General features: G+C 38.1%; 1 protein-coding gene across 2 annotated transcripts in view; it reads left to right on the top strand.

Moving 5' to 3' along the window:
* The window catches only part of EZR (ezrin), a 70,364-nt gene extending 62,559 nt beyond the window's left edge, over positions 1-7,805 (top strand). For both annotated transcript variants that reach the window (XM_003769572.4, XM_031937551.1), the window contains exons 11-14: positions 408-568; positions 1,013-1,105; positions 2,678-2,929; positions 7,015-7,805. In XM_003769572.4, coding sequence (XP_003769620.1) covers positions 408-568; positions 1,013-1,105; positions 2,678-2,929; positions 7,015-7,179 — 671 coding nt within the window. In that variant the 3' untranslated portion in view covers positions 7,180-7,805. The remainder of the gene's footprint in view (positions 1-407; positions 569-1,012; positions 1,106-2,677; positions 2,930-7,014) is intronic.
* Positions 7,806-17,350: the final 9,545 nt, after the last annotated feature.

Here is a 17,350-nt window from a genome sequence, read left to right on the forward strand (position 1 = left end):
ATATATGCATGTGTGCACACATATATACATATAGTTGTTTGATACACAGTATATATATATATGTATTAAAAACATCTATCAGATACATATACACACCCACACATAATATGCCTTAGATAGCTACAGCACTAATTACAGCTCCTAACATCAAAATCAGTGTACTATTGTAGGTGCTAGAAATATGAGAATTATAGATTGAGAGGTGGAAAAGGCCTTAGAGATGAGGACATTGAGACCCAGACATTAAGCTCCGTGGCCCCATAGCTGGTCAGTGTTGGACTTGGTCTCTGAACGTTTTCATTGGTGTTGATGGGAGGAGAGTCACTGGCAGCCAGGAAGGAGGGGTTGGGGGCAGTCCTGGCTTTGGCCCCTTACACCTGGGGGGGATCTCCCCTTTGTCTCCCCAGAGCTCTCCGAGCAGATCCAGAAAGCCATTCAGCTGGAAGAAGAGCGGAAGCGAGCCCAGGAAGAGGCTGAGCGCCTGGAGGCCGACCGAATGGCTGCTCTTCAAGCCAAAGAAGAACTGGAAAGACAAGCTGTGGATCAGATGAAGAGCCAGGAGCAGCTGGTAGGAATTACCTGGGTTTCAAGATACTAAATTATAAAGGGGCTGCCACCTTGGATGAAAAAAAGGGACATCTGCCTTGTAATCATTGTTATCTGGCTCTGTAACATGAGCCACATTGACACAAAGTCAGTGGGGGGTGCTATGGGACTAGAGCAGTGGGTCTTCTCTTAGAATAGGACTTGGTGGGGCCCAACGCCATCCCTGGAAGGATATAACCAGAGGAAAGTGAAAAATGTTGGAGCCAGAAACACAGTCTCCAAGAGATGCCTTTGGGTGTCTGAATGGCCCCTGTTAGCCACAAGGAGGTGGGAGGGAGGGTAGGTGGCAGATTTGGGTCACAGGACTCCCCATTCACCAGAATATGCAATCTTGGTCCCAGATTTTCATTCACAAAAGGACTCTGTGGAAAGGTTTCCAAGTATAATTTTAGTCCTTTCTCACCAGGCTGCTGAACTTGCTGAATACACCGCCAAGATTGCTCTTCTGGAAGAGGCGAGGAGGCGTAAAGAGGATGAGGTGGAAGAATGGCAGCTCAGGGTAAGAGGGGCAAGGGCTTCCTGTCTTCCTCCCCCGGCGCTGCCCATTGGGGTATGCGGTCCAGTCATCCCTTTTCTTTATGAGAGAACTGGGTCTGAGCAGAACAAGCACGTTCCCATTCAAATGGTCTGAGACATTTCCCAACCTCAGATATTACTGTATTACCTAAGCAAAAATCCTTCCTGGAATGTGAGTGACTGAATTGACTAGATTAGCAAAAGAATAAGGAACTTATTATTTGGTTTCCACCTACTTTGCTTTGGGTTCTGCCAAGTCCCTTTTTAAGGTCTTTTATGCTTTGCACTGTTCAACTATGATCAAAACTGGTTTTGACAAGGAATTTAATTTTGAATCCAGCTTTTCTCTTCTCAGGGTCACCTGACATAGTCTGCCTTCTTTCTCGTATTATAAAATTATAGAATTCCAGACATGGAAGAGACTTCTGAAGTGCTCTAATTTAATTCCATCCTGGCACTGGAGTATCTCTCTTCCCCTTCTGCCCCCCCATGCCCCAGTAATAATCCTAACAAATGGTGATCTGGTTTCTGAATGAAGACCTTCAATGATGGGAAGCTAATACCCCCCCACATCACCTTGCAAGGCAGACTGTGTATTCTTCTTTTGGACAGCTCTAATTATTAGGAAATTTCTAAATTTCAGTAGAGCCTCCTTCTCTCTCTGTTTCAAATTCTTCACTTGCTCTCATGGAAGGCAAGTATCTGATACTGCAAATCCAGCCCCCCACTGCCCCCAAAGAAGCTGACATTTTGAGAAGTCTCTTGCCCTCACACATATGCCATCTAGCCCCCTCTCTCTTCCAACATTACCCTTCTTGTTGTATAGCCTTTCATCTCTTATTCTCTTGGCTGGTTTCTCAGTTCATTTTAATTTAATAAATGTATTAAATAGTCTTCTATAAAGCGTATCATAAACACACAATGGGTGGGAGTGGGTTGTTAAGTAAGATACTGTTTTTGACCCTCATGGACCATCTAATCTGGTGGAGGATTATGACATCTTCACAAATAATTGTGATTAATAAGCCCATCACAGCAGTGCAAGTAGGGGTCGAAGGAAAGGAGAAATGGGAGTTATTACTATCAAGGGAAGATATCATCAAGAAGGTTATGCTTCTTCTTTATTCTCTCAATTTTTGACCAATATCAGAAGCAGTGGTCAGTATCAGAAGAAATCTATATTCTGTCCAGAGTAGCTTTACTTATACTGTCTTAGCAAAATTCTTCATCTCAGTTAACCACATCCATAGGGTAGAGATGGCTGGTCACCATGCAAATAATATGAGTATAGAGCCTAAGAAAAAGAAATAGTGTCTAGATAAATCATATTTTAAGTTAGTAGTTGTAACATTACTCCAAATGTCAAGAAATTCTTCACTGTTCCAATACTAGAAGTAAGAAAAAAACCATTTTTGGTAAACCTGAGATAACTACTGACTCTCTTAGAGAAAAATCCCTTCTTATTAAGACTCTAGGGAAAACCAGCCCAAACCATAAGATCTTTGTCCAAGGGGAAGGAAAAGGTCTTCACACCTTTGTTAACTTGTTTTTAAAGGCCAAAGAAGCCCAAGAGGATCTTGTTAAGACCAAGGAAGAGCTTCATCAGGTGATGACTGCCCCGCCGCCACCACCACCCCCTGTGTACGAGCCTGTGAATTACCACGTGCATGAGAACTTGCAGGATGAAGGCACCGAGTACAGTGGCTACAGCGCCGAGTTCTCCAGCGAGGGCATCAGGGATGACCGCAACGAAGAGAAACGCATCACGGAGGCCGAGAAGAACGAGCGTGTGCAGAGACAGCTGCAGGTCAGAACAGAGGGACTGGGGGAGGTAGTTCCTAAAGTCAGAGAGCCAGGAAAAGAGGAGCTTGTCTTCTACATATTAAAATGGCAATTATATTTTTTATTAGTGCCCTCTCCTCTGCCTTTTTTTTTTCTTTAAAGAAAAAATCTCAGAATTAGTAATGGGGATAAACTGGAATCATTCCCAATAAAATCAGGGGTGAAACAAGGTTGCCTACTATTACCATTACTATTCAATATCGTATTAGAAATGCTAGCTTTGGCAATAAGAGTTAAGAAAAAGATTAAAGGAATTAGAGTAGGCAATGAGGAAACCAAATTATCACTCTTTGCAGATGATATGATGGGAGAATCAACTAAAAAACTATTAGAAGCAATCCACAACTTTAGCAAAGTTGCAGGAAACAAAATAAATCCACATAAATCATCAGCATTCTTATACATCACTAACAAAATCCAACAGCAAGAGATACAAAGAGAAATTCCATTTAAAATAACTGTCGGTAGTATAAAATATTTGGGAATCTCTCTACCAAGGGAAAGTCAGGAACTAAATGAGCAAAACTATAAAACACTCTCCACACAAATAAAGTCAGATCTAAACAACTGGAAAAATATTAAGTGCTCTTGGATAGGGCGAGCAAATATAACAAAGATGATAATATTCCCTGAATTAATTTATTGAGTGCTATACCAATCAGACTCCAAAGAAACTATTTTACTGACCTAGAAAAAATAACAACAAAATTCATCTGCAAGAACAAAAGGTCAAGAATTTCAAAGGAATAAATGAAGAGAAAAGCAAATGAAGGTGGCCTAGCTATAGCTGTACCAGAACTAAAACTATATTATAAAGCAGCGGTCATCAAAACTATTTGGTATTGACTAAGAAACAAAGTAGTTGATCAGTAGAATAGGTTGGATTCCCAGAATAAAATAGTCAATGACTATAGCAATCTTGTATTTGACAAACCCAAAACTGCTGGGAAAATTGGAAACTGGTAATTATAAACAAATTAGAAGAACATAGTATAGTTTACCTCAGGTTTGTGGAGGAGGAAGAAATTTATGACCAAAGAAGAACTAGAGATCATTATTGATCATACAATAGATAATTTTGATTATATTGAGTTAAAAAGATTTTGTACAAACAAAACTAATGCAGACAAGATTAGAAGGGAAGCAATAAATTGGGAAAACATTTTTACATCCAAAGGTTCTGATAAAGGCCACATTTCTAAAATATATAGAAAATTGACTCAAATTTATAATAGTTCAAGCCATTCTCCAATTGATAAATGGTCAAAGGATATGAACAGACAATTTTCAGATGAAGAAATTGAAACTATTTGTAGTCATGTGAAAAGCTGCTCCCAAATCACTATTGATCAGAGAAATGCAAATTAAGACAACTTTGAGATATTACTACATACCTGTCAGAGTAGCTAAGATGACAGGAAAAAATAATGACGAATGTTGGAGGGGATATGGGAAAACTGGGACACTGATGCATTGTTGGTGGAGTTGTGAATGGATCCAATCATTCTGGAGAGTGATTTGGAACTATGCTCAAAAGAATTATCAAACTGTGCATACTCTTTGATGCAGCAGTGTTACTACTGGGCTTATATCCCAAAGAGATATTAAAGAAGGGAAAGGGACCCACATGTGCAAACATGTTTGTGGCAGTCCTCTTTGTAGTGGCCAGAAACCAAGTAGATGCCCATCAATTGGAGAATGGCTGAATAAATTATGGTATATGAATGTTATGGAATATTGTTGTTCTGTAAGAAATGACCAGCAGGATGATTTCAGAGAGGCTTGGAGAGACTTACAGGAACTGATGCTGAGTGAAATGAGGAGAATCAGGAGATCATTATGCATGGCAAAGCAAGACTATATAATGATCAGTTCTGACAGACATGGCTCTCTTCAACAATGAGATGATTCAAACCAGTTCCACTTGGGCAGTGACGAAGAGAGCCATGGGAACAGAGTGTGGATCACAACATAGCATCCTCACTCTCTCTGTTGTTATTTGCTTGTATTTTGTTCTCTTTTTCAGTTTTTCTTTTCCTTCTTGATCTGATTTTTCTTGTGCAGCAAGATAACTGTATAAATATGTATACATATGTTGGATTTAACATGTATTTCAACATATTTAATGTAACAGCTAGGGGAAGGAATGGGAGGAAAGGGGAAAATTTGGAACAAAAGGTTTTTGCAAGTTTCAATGTTGGAAAAATTACTCATGCATATGTTTTGTAAATAAAAAAGCTTTAATTTTTAAAAAATGACAATTACAAACAAAAAGAAAAAATCTCAACCATATTCATAGCATATAGATGGCTGCCCACCATGGAAATTATTATGAAACTTGGAGTCTAGGAAAAACTGCAATCTATTTTAAATTAGCAAAAATTGCCAACTATATTCCAAATTCTCTGAGTGAGAGAAAATGATGTATTTCCAAATATATTTTCCCTTTTTCCTATCTAATTAATGATTAATTGTCTCAAAGATTTAAAAGAAGGAGGGGACTGAAAATAAAAATTTCATAAATTTTATAAATTTTCATAAATAACATTTCATGATTTTTAAAAAATTGTTTCATAAACTTCATTAAAACTAAATTTTAAGTTCTTTACCCAAAAAAGCAAGGAGTAGAAACTTTATAATTATTTTTAAATAGAGTAAAGAAAAAAAGAGAGAAACAATTTCCCATATTATGAACTTGGAGCCTAAGAAAAACTGCCACCTATACTCTAGGTTCTCTGACTGAGAGAAAATGACGTATTTCCAAATATATTTTCCCCCTTTCCTATGCAGTTGATTCCATGTCACAAAGATTTAAAAGAAAGGGGGCAGGGGTCGCAAACTAGGTGGTTCAGTGGATGGAACACCAGCCTTGAAGTCAGGAAAACCTGAGTTCAAATCTGGTCTCAGACACTTCACAATTCCTAACTGTATGACCCTGGCAAGTCAATTGACCCCAATTACCACAGTAAAAAATTTTTAAAAAATAAGATAAATAAAAGAAGGGATTGAAAATAAAATTCATAAAATTTTATGAAATTTATAACTTTTCATAATTTCTTAAATTTTTCATAATATTTTCATAAGTAAAAAATAAAAATAAAATTTTTTAAATTGTTTACAAACAAAGCAAGGAAGAGAAACTTTTTTTTTTTAAAGTAAAATTATTTTTAAACAGAGGAAAGAAAAAAAAGAGAGGGAAACAATTCTCCAAAATCAACATGGCCTCTATCTGATGCCGTATGAAATAATATCATGGGGGACTGAAAATAAAAATTTCATAAATTTTATAAAATTTACAAATTGTCATAAATTAAATTTTTATTTATGTAATTTATATATTATATGCATTTTTATATGCAATAGTGCCACATTTTCCCTTTAATCTGCAGTGAAGATTTTTCCCTGAATTGAATATATGTGATTTCTTTTGAGCCAATGGAGATACTAAGCAGAACAGCATGACCTTTTCCTATTTTAGCAGTGACTTATCTGCTTTCCTTGTACTTCCTCAATCTGTGAGAGCCTGCACTTTCTAGTAGCTCATCTGGGTGGTTCAAAAGTCAGCTGTAACATTTGGATCTTTTAGAGATGACACATCATTGGCACTTTATGTTGGGGTCTGGAACACTTTGTTTGCCACTAGCTCTATGGCCTCAGGCAAGCCCTTAACCTCAGTTCCTCACCTCTGAAATGAAATTTAGACATCCCTATAGAGGGCCAGAAAGACTCATCTTCCTAAATTCAAATCCTTCCTCAGATACCTACTAGCTATGTGACTCTGGGCAAGTCACTTAATCCTAATTGCCTCAGTTTCCCTCTCTGTAAAATGAGCTGGAGAAGGAAATGGCAAGCTGTCTTTGTCAAGAGAACCCCAAATGGGAGCCAGCTTATAAGTCACTTGCAGGAATCCAAATGAGATTTTTATTTTGTTTTGTTTTGTTTTCCAAATGAGATGTTTTACAGACTTCAGAGCTTCTCCTGGGTATCCATCATAGCTGTCATTAAATTCCTGACATGTCATTTATCTAACTATGTTCCTTAATGTTTCAGACGTTGACAAACGAGCTGTCCCAGGCCAGGGATGAGAATAAGAGAACCCATAATGACATCATCCACAACGAGAACATGAGGCAAGGACGGGACAAGTACAAGACTCTGAGGCAGATTCGACAGGGGAATACAAAGCAGAGAATCGATGAGTTTGAAGCTATGTAAAAACGCACTGTACAGCTAAGAGGCAGGACTGTGGGAAAAAGCAGATCTGAACTTTTCTGAAGGGAGTCACTGTATGACAAGTGTAACGTGTATTTTTTTAGTATGCTATAAATCTAGAAACTCCCATATTCTCTGATGGAGAGAAAATAATTATTCAGCATTATTATTCTGAGGGCTGGGAGGTGGGGGGATTGGAGGGACACTTAGAACATTCCCCCCTTGTATATTAGTGCCAAAAAGGCCTGCAGCAGGATAGATTTGAGTAAGATTGAGCATCTCTAAAGCCTGATAAAGTGATAGCACTTCATATTGGCATGTGTGATGCATCAAGATTGAATGTAATTAGAGAAAATCACATTGTGGCCAGACAGTGCCATACTTTGATTCTCCCTCCTTCCCTCTGTCCTTTCCTTCTTTCCTCTTTTCCTCCCTCTCTCTGTCTGTCTGTGTCTCTCTCTCTGCATATTCAAAGAAATTAGCCTAAGAAGTGCCTGATTCACTTTCCATTCTATGCAAGATTGATCCATGTTTCTAAAGTGCTCATTTTGAAAGATAGGTCTTTAAAAAAAAAAAAAATCTCCTCCCTTCTTCTCCCTTCTTCCCCAAGATGGTCTATTTCCCCCCTTCAGGTAATTCGGTTTAGTTAGAAAAAAAACATTCCTGCAGTGATCCCTCAGAAGGAACAATATAGGAACACACTCTGATACCTTATTTTGCATGAAAGTTAGGTATACTTTTAATTTCTATACACCTAATGTGTTATACTCTGGCTTAATTAATGATCAGTTATAGAGAATAGTATTTATATATAAATGATAATGAATATGGTTGTAACCTTAGTTTAAAAAAGGGAAAGTTTTGTTCTGTATATTTTGTTACCTTTTACAGAATAATAAAGGAATTAAATATGAAAAACAAAACCACTTAGACAAGGTACTTAATCTGATGTACTGTGATGACAGGAGACTGATTACTCCATGTAATCACATTTGTAAAATGATTTTTTAAATTTGTGTCTTGCATGTGATTCAGTATACATACATACATATATGTGTGTATGTATATATGTATATATACACACACAAATACACAAACAGCTCACTTTTTTCCTAACAGAGCTTCTAATTTTTTAAAAGATAATGTTGATTAGTAACAATTCAGACTCCATCCATGAAGGGACTGTTTAATTCTGCGAGTCATCTCTGTATTCTGACCAGGAAAACGTTGCTATGACCTCCTTCCCTTCCCTGTCTCATCTCTGGAAAACCATTAGCATGTCAGCCGTGGTGTGCTCTCAGCCCTGCTTCCTCGTTAACTCCCTCCTCTTTGTCTTTTTTAAGTTAAAATACCGTATGCCGACGTCTTCTGCATCGCATACACACAAAATAAAAGATCTTCAAGATGATATTGCAGAGCATTTGATGTTTGATTATATGTTGTGGGGCCGGGGAATCCCTTTTATTGACTGTAGTTTTCATAAAATACTTGGAAGCCGTTAGGAATTGGATTGAGCTAGATTGGGATGTGTGCACATCACAGGGATTTTAGAGGTGGAAGGGACATTCCCTCAATGACCAGCTCATCCCATCAATACCACAAAAGATTTCCTTCTGCTATCCACACAACAAAGGATTTCCTCAATGCCTTCAGTGATGGGTGACCCATTGCTTCCTGAGTTTGCCCATTTCACATTTGTCTAGCTCTTAATTATAACTAGATCTCAATTAGTAAAATAGTGAAATAATGAATCCCCTGATATAATCACATATATTTGAATTTGCACTATTTAAAATTATGATTATTAGGGGGCAGCTAGGTGGGTACAGTGGATAGTGTGCTTGACCTAGAATCGGGAAAACTTGACTTCCAATGCAACATTAGACACTTGCTGACTCCGTGATCCTGGACAAATCAATTTAACTCTTTTTGCCTCGGTTTTTCTCATCTGTAAAATGGGGATATTAATAGTTCTTTCCTCCCAAGCTTGTTGTGAAGAGCAAATGAGATAATAACTAAAAAATGTTTGGCACTAGTAAGGACTATATAAAAGCTAGTTATTATTAATTATTTAAAATATGTAATTGGTTCTACTCTAATGGAAAGCTGTAATGCAGATTCAGAAAATAGGACAGGGGACCAGCTGTAGTGCATTTCTGGACAGCATATGTTATTAACATTACATGAATTTGAAAGTGAAAATGAATGGCTTATCAGTGCTTAATTACATTTGGGGAAAAAGAGCAAGAAAAATTTCCCCTACAAAGAAACATCCATGGCACAGTTAAATATTCAGGGGAAAAAAATTTTCCCTCCAAATGTTCATAATAAAAGTTACCTTGGGTTTCTGTCATTTTATGTATTTGGACATATTGCTAGTGACATCACAGAATGTTTTGTGGACACTTAGTGATATTGAACCACTTCCCAATGGGCTTTTTACTACTACAGGGTAAGTAAGCATCTTGCCTGTGAAAAAGAGATCCGTGACTTGAGCTTTATTTCTATGATAGCATTCTTTTCACTCTCAACAGCGACTGGGCGGCTTAAGTTAAATATTTACAAAAAAAGAATATGAAAATTAGTTCCTCTCCTGCAGCCCGAATTGGTGATTTTTCACATTTATACTTGGGGAAAGTAAATGTGTTGAGAGGTATTACAGCTGCCACCTGGAATTTTGGGATGCACCTGACCTTTAGCCTCTTGCAAGAATGCAATCCCCAGTTGTTTAAAAAAAAAAATGTATTTATCTTTACCAAGTGGTGCTTTAGTTTAATATCATTGTCCATAATTTTGACATGGAAAGAACTTTTGGACATAAATTTTTGATTGTGAGAATAAAGTCTAAGCCTTCTCTCCCCCCCCCTCGTCCCCCACTCCCCCCAGATGCCTGATTCTAAAATTTGAAGAAAAAAAAAGTTGGTACTGGCAGAATGTGGTGAGAAAGGTTTAATTTTATTTTCCTTTTAGCCTTTTTCCAGTGAACCCTTCTTTGTCATTATAGAGTTAGATAGCTAAAGAGCAGTATGGTGTTGGTGGATAGAGAGCTAAACTCTGTCATTTGCTGGGTATGTCACCTATTTGCAAAATGGTGGGAGAAGGGCCCCATGATCTTTGTGATCCCTTCTAGCTATAAATCCACAATCCTACAACTTTGCTTCTCTGGGCCTCAGTTTCCCCGTTTGTAAAATGGGAGAGTTGGATTTTGTGGGCTCTATAATCCTTTCCAGTTCTCTATGACTCCTCCAGTATCAACAGATCTACTTCAGTAGGGGGAGATTCCTGACTATTTCTGTATGCCAATAAAATAATAGATCTGGTCCAAGAAAAAAGTTTCATTTGAAGCATCATGTATGCAGGCATTAACTACTTAAGTTAAGGAATAGGAAGAACTCCCAAACTCAGTACTGAGTCTTTAACAATCACTTCTCCATAAAAGAAGCACAAGGTTTAGGGGACTCATTACATACAAAAAAGTTGGTAGGAAAAGAGAGGAACAAAAATGTTAGTGCATTGATTGATTCTTCATGAAGTAGAAGGGAAGAAGAAACGGGCTGAATGTAAATTGGGACCATTTCCTTTAATAGGAGGACATAGACTTCTATGGAATAGCTTTCTTTTTTAAAAAGTAGATTTTAATTTCCATTTAATGACATTTATCTAGGCTATCTTTGTTTTCATTTGAGTTGAGAAAAGGAGTGGATTCTTTTTTTTTTTTTTAAAGTAATCCTTTAATAGCCCCTAAAACAAAAGCAAATATTGTAGCTTAAAGTTAGATTAGAATTGATTTGGGGTTTTTTAATATTAAGATTTTTTTTCCTTTAGAAGATTAGAGTAATTTAAATTGTTTAAATACCTTAATGTATTATCCCTTAGTAATAGGTATTAAGCTTTGCAATAACCATTTCTAAATATCCTAGAAGCAAATTAAGTAGCCTACTATTGAGGAAGAATTTTTTAAAATTATTATTATTGTTACTAATGATGCCATCTTTAAGATTTGCGAAGTGCTTTATATTTTAGATTATCTAATTTGACCCTCAGAAAGCCCTATTAAATATCATTATCTTTATTTCACAGATGAAAAAACTGTCAGAAAGGTTGAAAGATGTTTTTTTAAATGTAGTTATGTACAGTAACAAGGAGAGGACATTCTTGCTTAAGCTGTGCAAAGTATTCATATTTTGATTCTTTCAAAAAGATTCATTTACACTGAAATGATCCAAACTTGGTGTATCCCAGATCATTCATTGCTGCAGCTAAGAAGTGGGTCACACCATTGAGAACAAAGAAGTGTCCCAATGTGGGCAGACTTACGTTTTTATAACTGGATATTTCAGTTTTAATTTTTTGGTGTTGAAGGATGAGACATTTTCCCTCCAACCCCACTTCCCACCCCAACAAGGCAACTGATGGTGTCAGGGAAACCATCAAACACTAACTACTTCAAGCTGCCTCCCCTCCCTAGTCCTATGTGTAGGCAGTTGTTCCTTATTGCAAAACAGGAAACATTTAAATATATTACTAAGTCCATTATGAAAGAAGTTGTTGAGCCATGTGAACTAGAATGAAAATCTTACAGAACTTGTGTTCAGCAAGGGACTATAATGTGATCTCATTAAACCTGTTACTCGACCTCCCGTCCTAATCTAGATTTATCCTTAGAGACAAATTCTCTTTCATGGGAGATTAAAGATCCATTTGGCTCTCTGGACACATGCTTCAGTCTGGTTCCTTCTGAGCTGTTCATTACCCTCCCACGGGGCGCCCTGCTGGAGCAGAGCTAACCAAGGAGATCTTGCCGTTGGGATTTGACAATTCAGCATTTACGGTTGATGTTTTTACTTTAGCTTTGGAGATAATCAACCTTGCCCAGGGTGCATGGGACGGAATGCCAAGTATCATTAATTTTACTGTCAAGGCAAGCCTGGGAGGGGAGGGAAAGCTTGCGAAAGTACTGGGCTACACTTATCAAAATATTCAGCCAGTCAACAAGCATTTATTGGATAGTTGCTGTGTCTCAGGTACTGAGGATAAAATACAAGGAATGAATCCATCCCTACTCTCACAGAGTTTTCATTCTAATAGGAAACGGTATATTTTAGATATGTACAAAATAAGTATGAAGACAAGTTAATTTGGGACAGAAGACTAGTAGTTTCAAGAGTAGAGATGGAGTACGTGAAGAACAGAGAGCAGGCTAAAATGCTTTCCTTCCTCACTGAAACCCTCTTTCCTTCAAAATGTTAAATAGCTACCATCTTTCCTGAGCTCCCTTGAGACTAATAGTGTTTCTTCTTGGGGAAAGTAATGAAAATGAGGCTAGAGATATAGAAATAGATTGGGAAGGGCTTTAAAAAGCTAGCTGGAGTTTATAGATAATCCTAGAGGGAAGTCGTCGAAGTTTTTTTGAGAGTGAGTGACCTGCTAGGACAGGGCTTAGCCACAAACTGAGGCAAAAACCCAAATTATGCTCATACGAGGACATTCCCCTTACCTCCCTTCCTCATCAAAGCTAAGAGGGAGACTTCCATATTCCATTGAATTTCTGTGAAATCTCCATAGTCTCATTGCTAGCATGTATTTCATATACATTGATACATGAACTTCAAGAGGATGCAGAATATTGCCATGACTGACATTGGTGGTGATGCAAGATTCTAGTTGCTAATCTCTATGACTTGAGAGGTCTCTGTCTTCCAATCCCAAAAGGAAGGCCTGATAACCAAATGCATTTGGTAGAACCTATTCATTGCAAGAGAAAAACAAATTATAAATAAACATAAATACATTAAAAAATAAAAATTATAAAAGGGGCAGATTTGAACATCGTCAGAGTTCTTGTATTCCCAAATCCAGAACAGTAGAGAAAACTTCACCAATAATGAAGCTTCTTAGCTTATAGGTATCTTCCATTCAATTGAACAGTTATTGAATACCTACCAGGGGACCTCACACTTTTTAAATAGGGGGCCAGTTCACTGTCCCTCAGACTGTTGGGGCTGGAGTATAGTAAAAACAAACACTTTGTTTTGTGGGCCTTTAAATAAAGAAACTTCATAGCCCTGAGTGAGGGGGATAATCGTCCTCAGCTGCTGCATCTGGCCTGTGGGCCGTAGTTTGAGGACCCCTGACTACACTATCTACAATATAGTAGTGATCCCTAGATCTCAAGAGGCTTTAAGAGACAAGCAGTAAGAAAGATTCAGAAAGGTCTTTTAAATCCTGGCTATCATGCAAGGTACGAGTTTTGTATGAGCTTTGAGCTCTTCTGGTTCAAACAGTAGTAGAAGCCCTTAGGTAGCTCTCAGAGCCTGCCATTACCCAGGGCCTTTCACCACTGCCTCGCAGATTGTCAGCCAGCATTACTGATCTAACGACCAAATTTCCCTTATTTTGCCCCCTTAGTCCTTAATTCCTCATAATCCAGACCTTGAGATTATATAATTCATACCACTGATCATGGCAGAATCCTTTGGCGGGAAGAGATCTCCAAAATTCTAACCTTCCACTCCATAGCCTGTGCACTTAACCCAGGGAAGAGCAAACCTTTCTTGTTTCTAATAAGAGATACTTCAAAGTAAAGAGAGATACTTTTATCTTCTGGCTCTTCCTCAAAATTCTTCATCTAACTTTGAGACCATTAAAAGTTATCTGTAAATGGGAAAACTAAGAATCATATTTTTATTTTAAAAGTTCAATATCTACCAGTAAGTCTTGACCTTGAAATTGTTGAATCCAAAGGTGAAAAATGTTTAAATTAACATAGGCATTAATTAGGGGAAGGAAAAGGCACTTGTAAGTGTCTTTACAATTAGAATTCATTGAGAACCTGTAACATCATTTTATTTCTTTTTTGTGTTCCATTAGGATTGCATTCATGGACTAAAATAAAATTCTTTTTTGGCTTTGCTACCAAAAAAAAAAAAGAGTTATCTGTGAGTGAAATTTTAAAATCCCAATCACTTATGGGACTTAGGGCAGCAACCAGTGATAAAGCCCCAACTGCCCATCTTTGTTTAGGTCACAGACAAAAAGGTTCCCCCCCAACTACAAAAGAGAAAATTTCCAGTGAGTGCAGCAAGGGGAAACATCTACTTACTAAAATTTGAAAAAAAAATTCAATTAGTTGAAGTTCTGACATAGAACAAAAGCTTTCTTCCCCTTCTTATGAGTAAATCATTTTAACCAAATAGCACATGATATAGGCATTCAAATACACATATACACACACACACTCATGTGTGTATGTATATACTATGAGCATATACATACATATATGATATGTATGTACATATACACCGATGTATATATTTATGTCTGTGTATATATACACATATATTTTGTGTGTATATGTATGTATATATATATATATATATATACACACATGTATAAACACAAATATTTCTAGCTGTACACACATTTATAAATGTGTATATATTATCTCAGATGGCACAGGACACAAGCAGTTTGTGTTTGTGTGTGTATGTATATATAGTCTCCAAGCAATTTGCTCAAATTATGATAGTTTCCTGAAAGCATTTAAAGGGCTGTCATTTGAGTAGTTTGAGGTACAGTGGATAGAGTGCTGGGTCTGGAGTAAGGAAAACTCATCTTGCATTTAAATCCAGCCTCAAACATTTACTAGCTCTGTGTTCCTGAGCAAGTCATTTAGCCCTGTCTGCCTCAGAAGGAAATATCTCCAGTACCTTTGCCTAGAAATTCCAAATGGGGTCATGAAGATGCAGTCGTGACTGAACGACAAACTTGGAGAAGAGGGCTTAGACATGTCTGCTAGACCTTAAAAAAGGGAGCTGGAGAGAAGGGATGGAAAGCACTGGGCAGATTGGGGCTTGATAGAAGAGGGAAGTCACCGACTAGGAGAGTGCTCCCAAAGTGGAAAGTGGCTGTGTTGCCTTGGCAGAGATTTTATGATCACTTATTGGGTTTGGGATAGAGGAATTCTTGGGAAGGTATAGCCTGGACTACATGGCACCATGGTCCTTTCTGGGAAGGCACAATTCACTTGCCACTCAGTAATTTCCTGCCTTTGAAATAAGCCTGGATTTATGGTTTCCAAAAGGTTCAGCTGGCTTTCCAGGAGAAGAACATAGGGGTCCCCAAAGGCGATGCTGTTCCTCAAAGGTATGGAGGAAGGGGCTTTGGACCCCTTCCCCGTTCTGCTTTCTGCACTCCCCACGCTCATCATTCCAGGCTGAGGCTAAAAACTTACCCAGGTGACTCAGACTCAAGTGTGATTGGTATCTGTCAATTCAGGATCTCTGGCACCAGGAGCACTCAGCTTTTCTCCCAGCTGAGCCCTCTCCAGCCCCTGGCTCACCCTCAAGGGCTCCAGCTTGAGGTCTACCTTCCGGGAAGCCTTCCTGGACATGGTGGTCCCCATTGGTCTCTCCCTACCTACTCTATCTTGTCTGGATCCTTCAGAGGTTTCATTTCAAATCGATCAAAAAAATTTCCTGTTGGCTTTTTAAGTGCTGCTAAGTGCTCCTATGCTAGGAATTGGATTGATCTCTCCATTTTTAACAGAGTAATAAATCAGCATTTTTATATCTGGAGCAAACATCACAGATGAACAGTCAGGAGAAGGGAGGAGGAGAAACTCATATATGGGGTCAGAGACAAGGTCATTGTTAGGGATGCTGCCACCTCTACCCTCCTAAGCAGAGGAAGAGGGCTATTAGATAGCTTCCTATTTAAACAGCCCTAAATAGCTAGTGATCAGGAATAATTACTTGTGTTTTCACACATCCCTGAATACTAGGGAATGGTATATAAATGTTTATAGCAACCAGTTTCTTGAAACTAACCCCACCCCACCAAAACCTCAAAGTATGTTAAACCTGAAAGGGATTTGAGAGATCATTTAATAATAATAGTAGGTAGCATTTCTATGATGCTTTACAAATATTATCTCATTTTTATCCTTACAAAAACCCTGGGAGGTAGGTTAGTATTATCTCTATTTTTATAACGAGGCAACTGAGACAGATAGAGATTAAATGATTTATCTAAGACTACACAACTAGCAAGTTTCTGAAGCCAGATTCCTGACTCTAAGCCTAATAATGTTCTTTCTGTTCATTGGCTGCTTCTAGTCTGTGATCCTGAGCCTAATACTCTTTTCACTGGCTGCTTCTAGTCTGCCTCCATGGTTTTACAGAGAAAGAAACTGAGATCCCACAGAAAGGCACAAAGGAAGACTTTACTCTTATCAAGTAAACCTGAGCTTTCATGAAGTCTATTAGGACTTGAATGTCATAGACTCACAACTGTTCAAGATTTCATTTTACAGATAATAAAGCAGAGACCTAGAATTCCTATCAGAGCAATGGTTGACACAAGACCTTTCAGGGCATCAATCACTCTGGTCTCATGACTTAGGTCAAACAGCTAGGCGAGGAAGGGTCTCCTTCATTCTTTGTTCCATTCTCTCTTCCCTCCCTATTTAAAAAAAATATTCAACTCCCTTTTTATGTGTTTCTTCACTCTCTAGATTAGAATATAAATTCTTCGAAGGCAGGAACTGTTTCTTTTGGTTTGTGTTTATATTTTTAACAATACACAGTTCCTGGGACATAGGAAATGTCCTGCTGATATCTATACATCAATTTATTTGTCAATCTATCGATTTATCCATCAATGACTTCCCATAACATTCAAGGTCCTCAACAAAATGAGTCCTATGCCTTTTCATTTTGTCTCACACTATATTAGCCTCAAAATCAGGAGGACCTGCATTCAATTTACTGTACAATGACATGTAAAATCAACAAGAGTTAGGCTAGAACAGTAGTATTCCTGGGACTATCTGAGAAGATCTAAAGAAAGATAACAGAACGGAGATTTGGCCAATGTGAACTCCTGGCTAGCTCCAGGGCTAAGAATTAACCCTGGAGCTAGCTGGGTTGGGAGGTAGCCTCTACGCCAGCCACGGGAATTTTCACTTTGTAAACAATGTGGGGGATCCCTCTGAGGGGGAAATTGGGGGAACCTCTGCTGATAAGGGACTGCTGATAAGTGCAACTGAGATGCTGCTTCGGGCAAAAAGGAACCAGCACGTACCTACAGTATGTGAAGCACGGATGCTTCTGTGGGCACATACAGGAGGGTTGAGTTCTTGGTTCCTGTTGCAGCCTGAAGAGAACTGAAGAAT

Source organism: Sarcophilus harrisii, chromosome 4, assembly GCF_902635505.1.
Source record: "Sarcophilus harrisii chromosome 4, mSarHar1.11, whole genome shotgun sequence".
Lineage (NCBI taxonomy): Eukaryota > Metazoa > Chordata > Mammalia > Dasyuromorphia > Dasyuridae > Sarcophilus > Sarcophilus harrisii.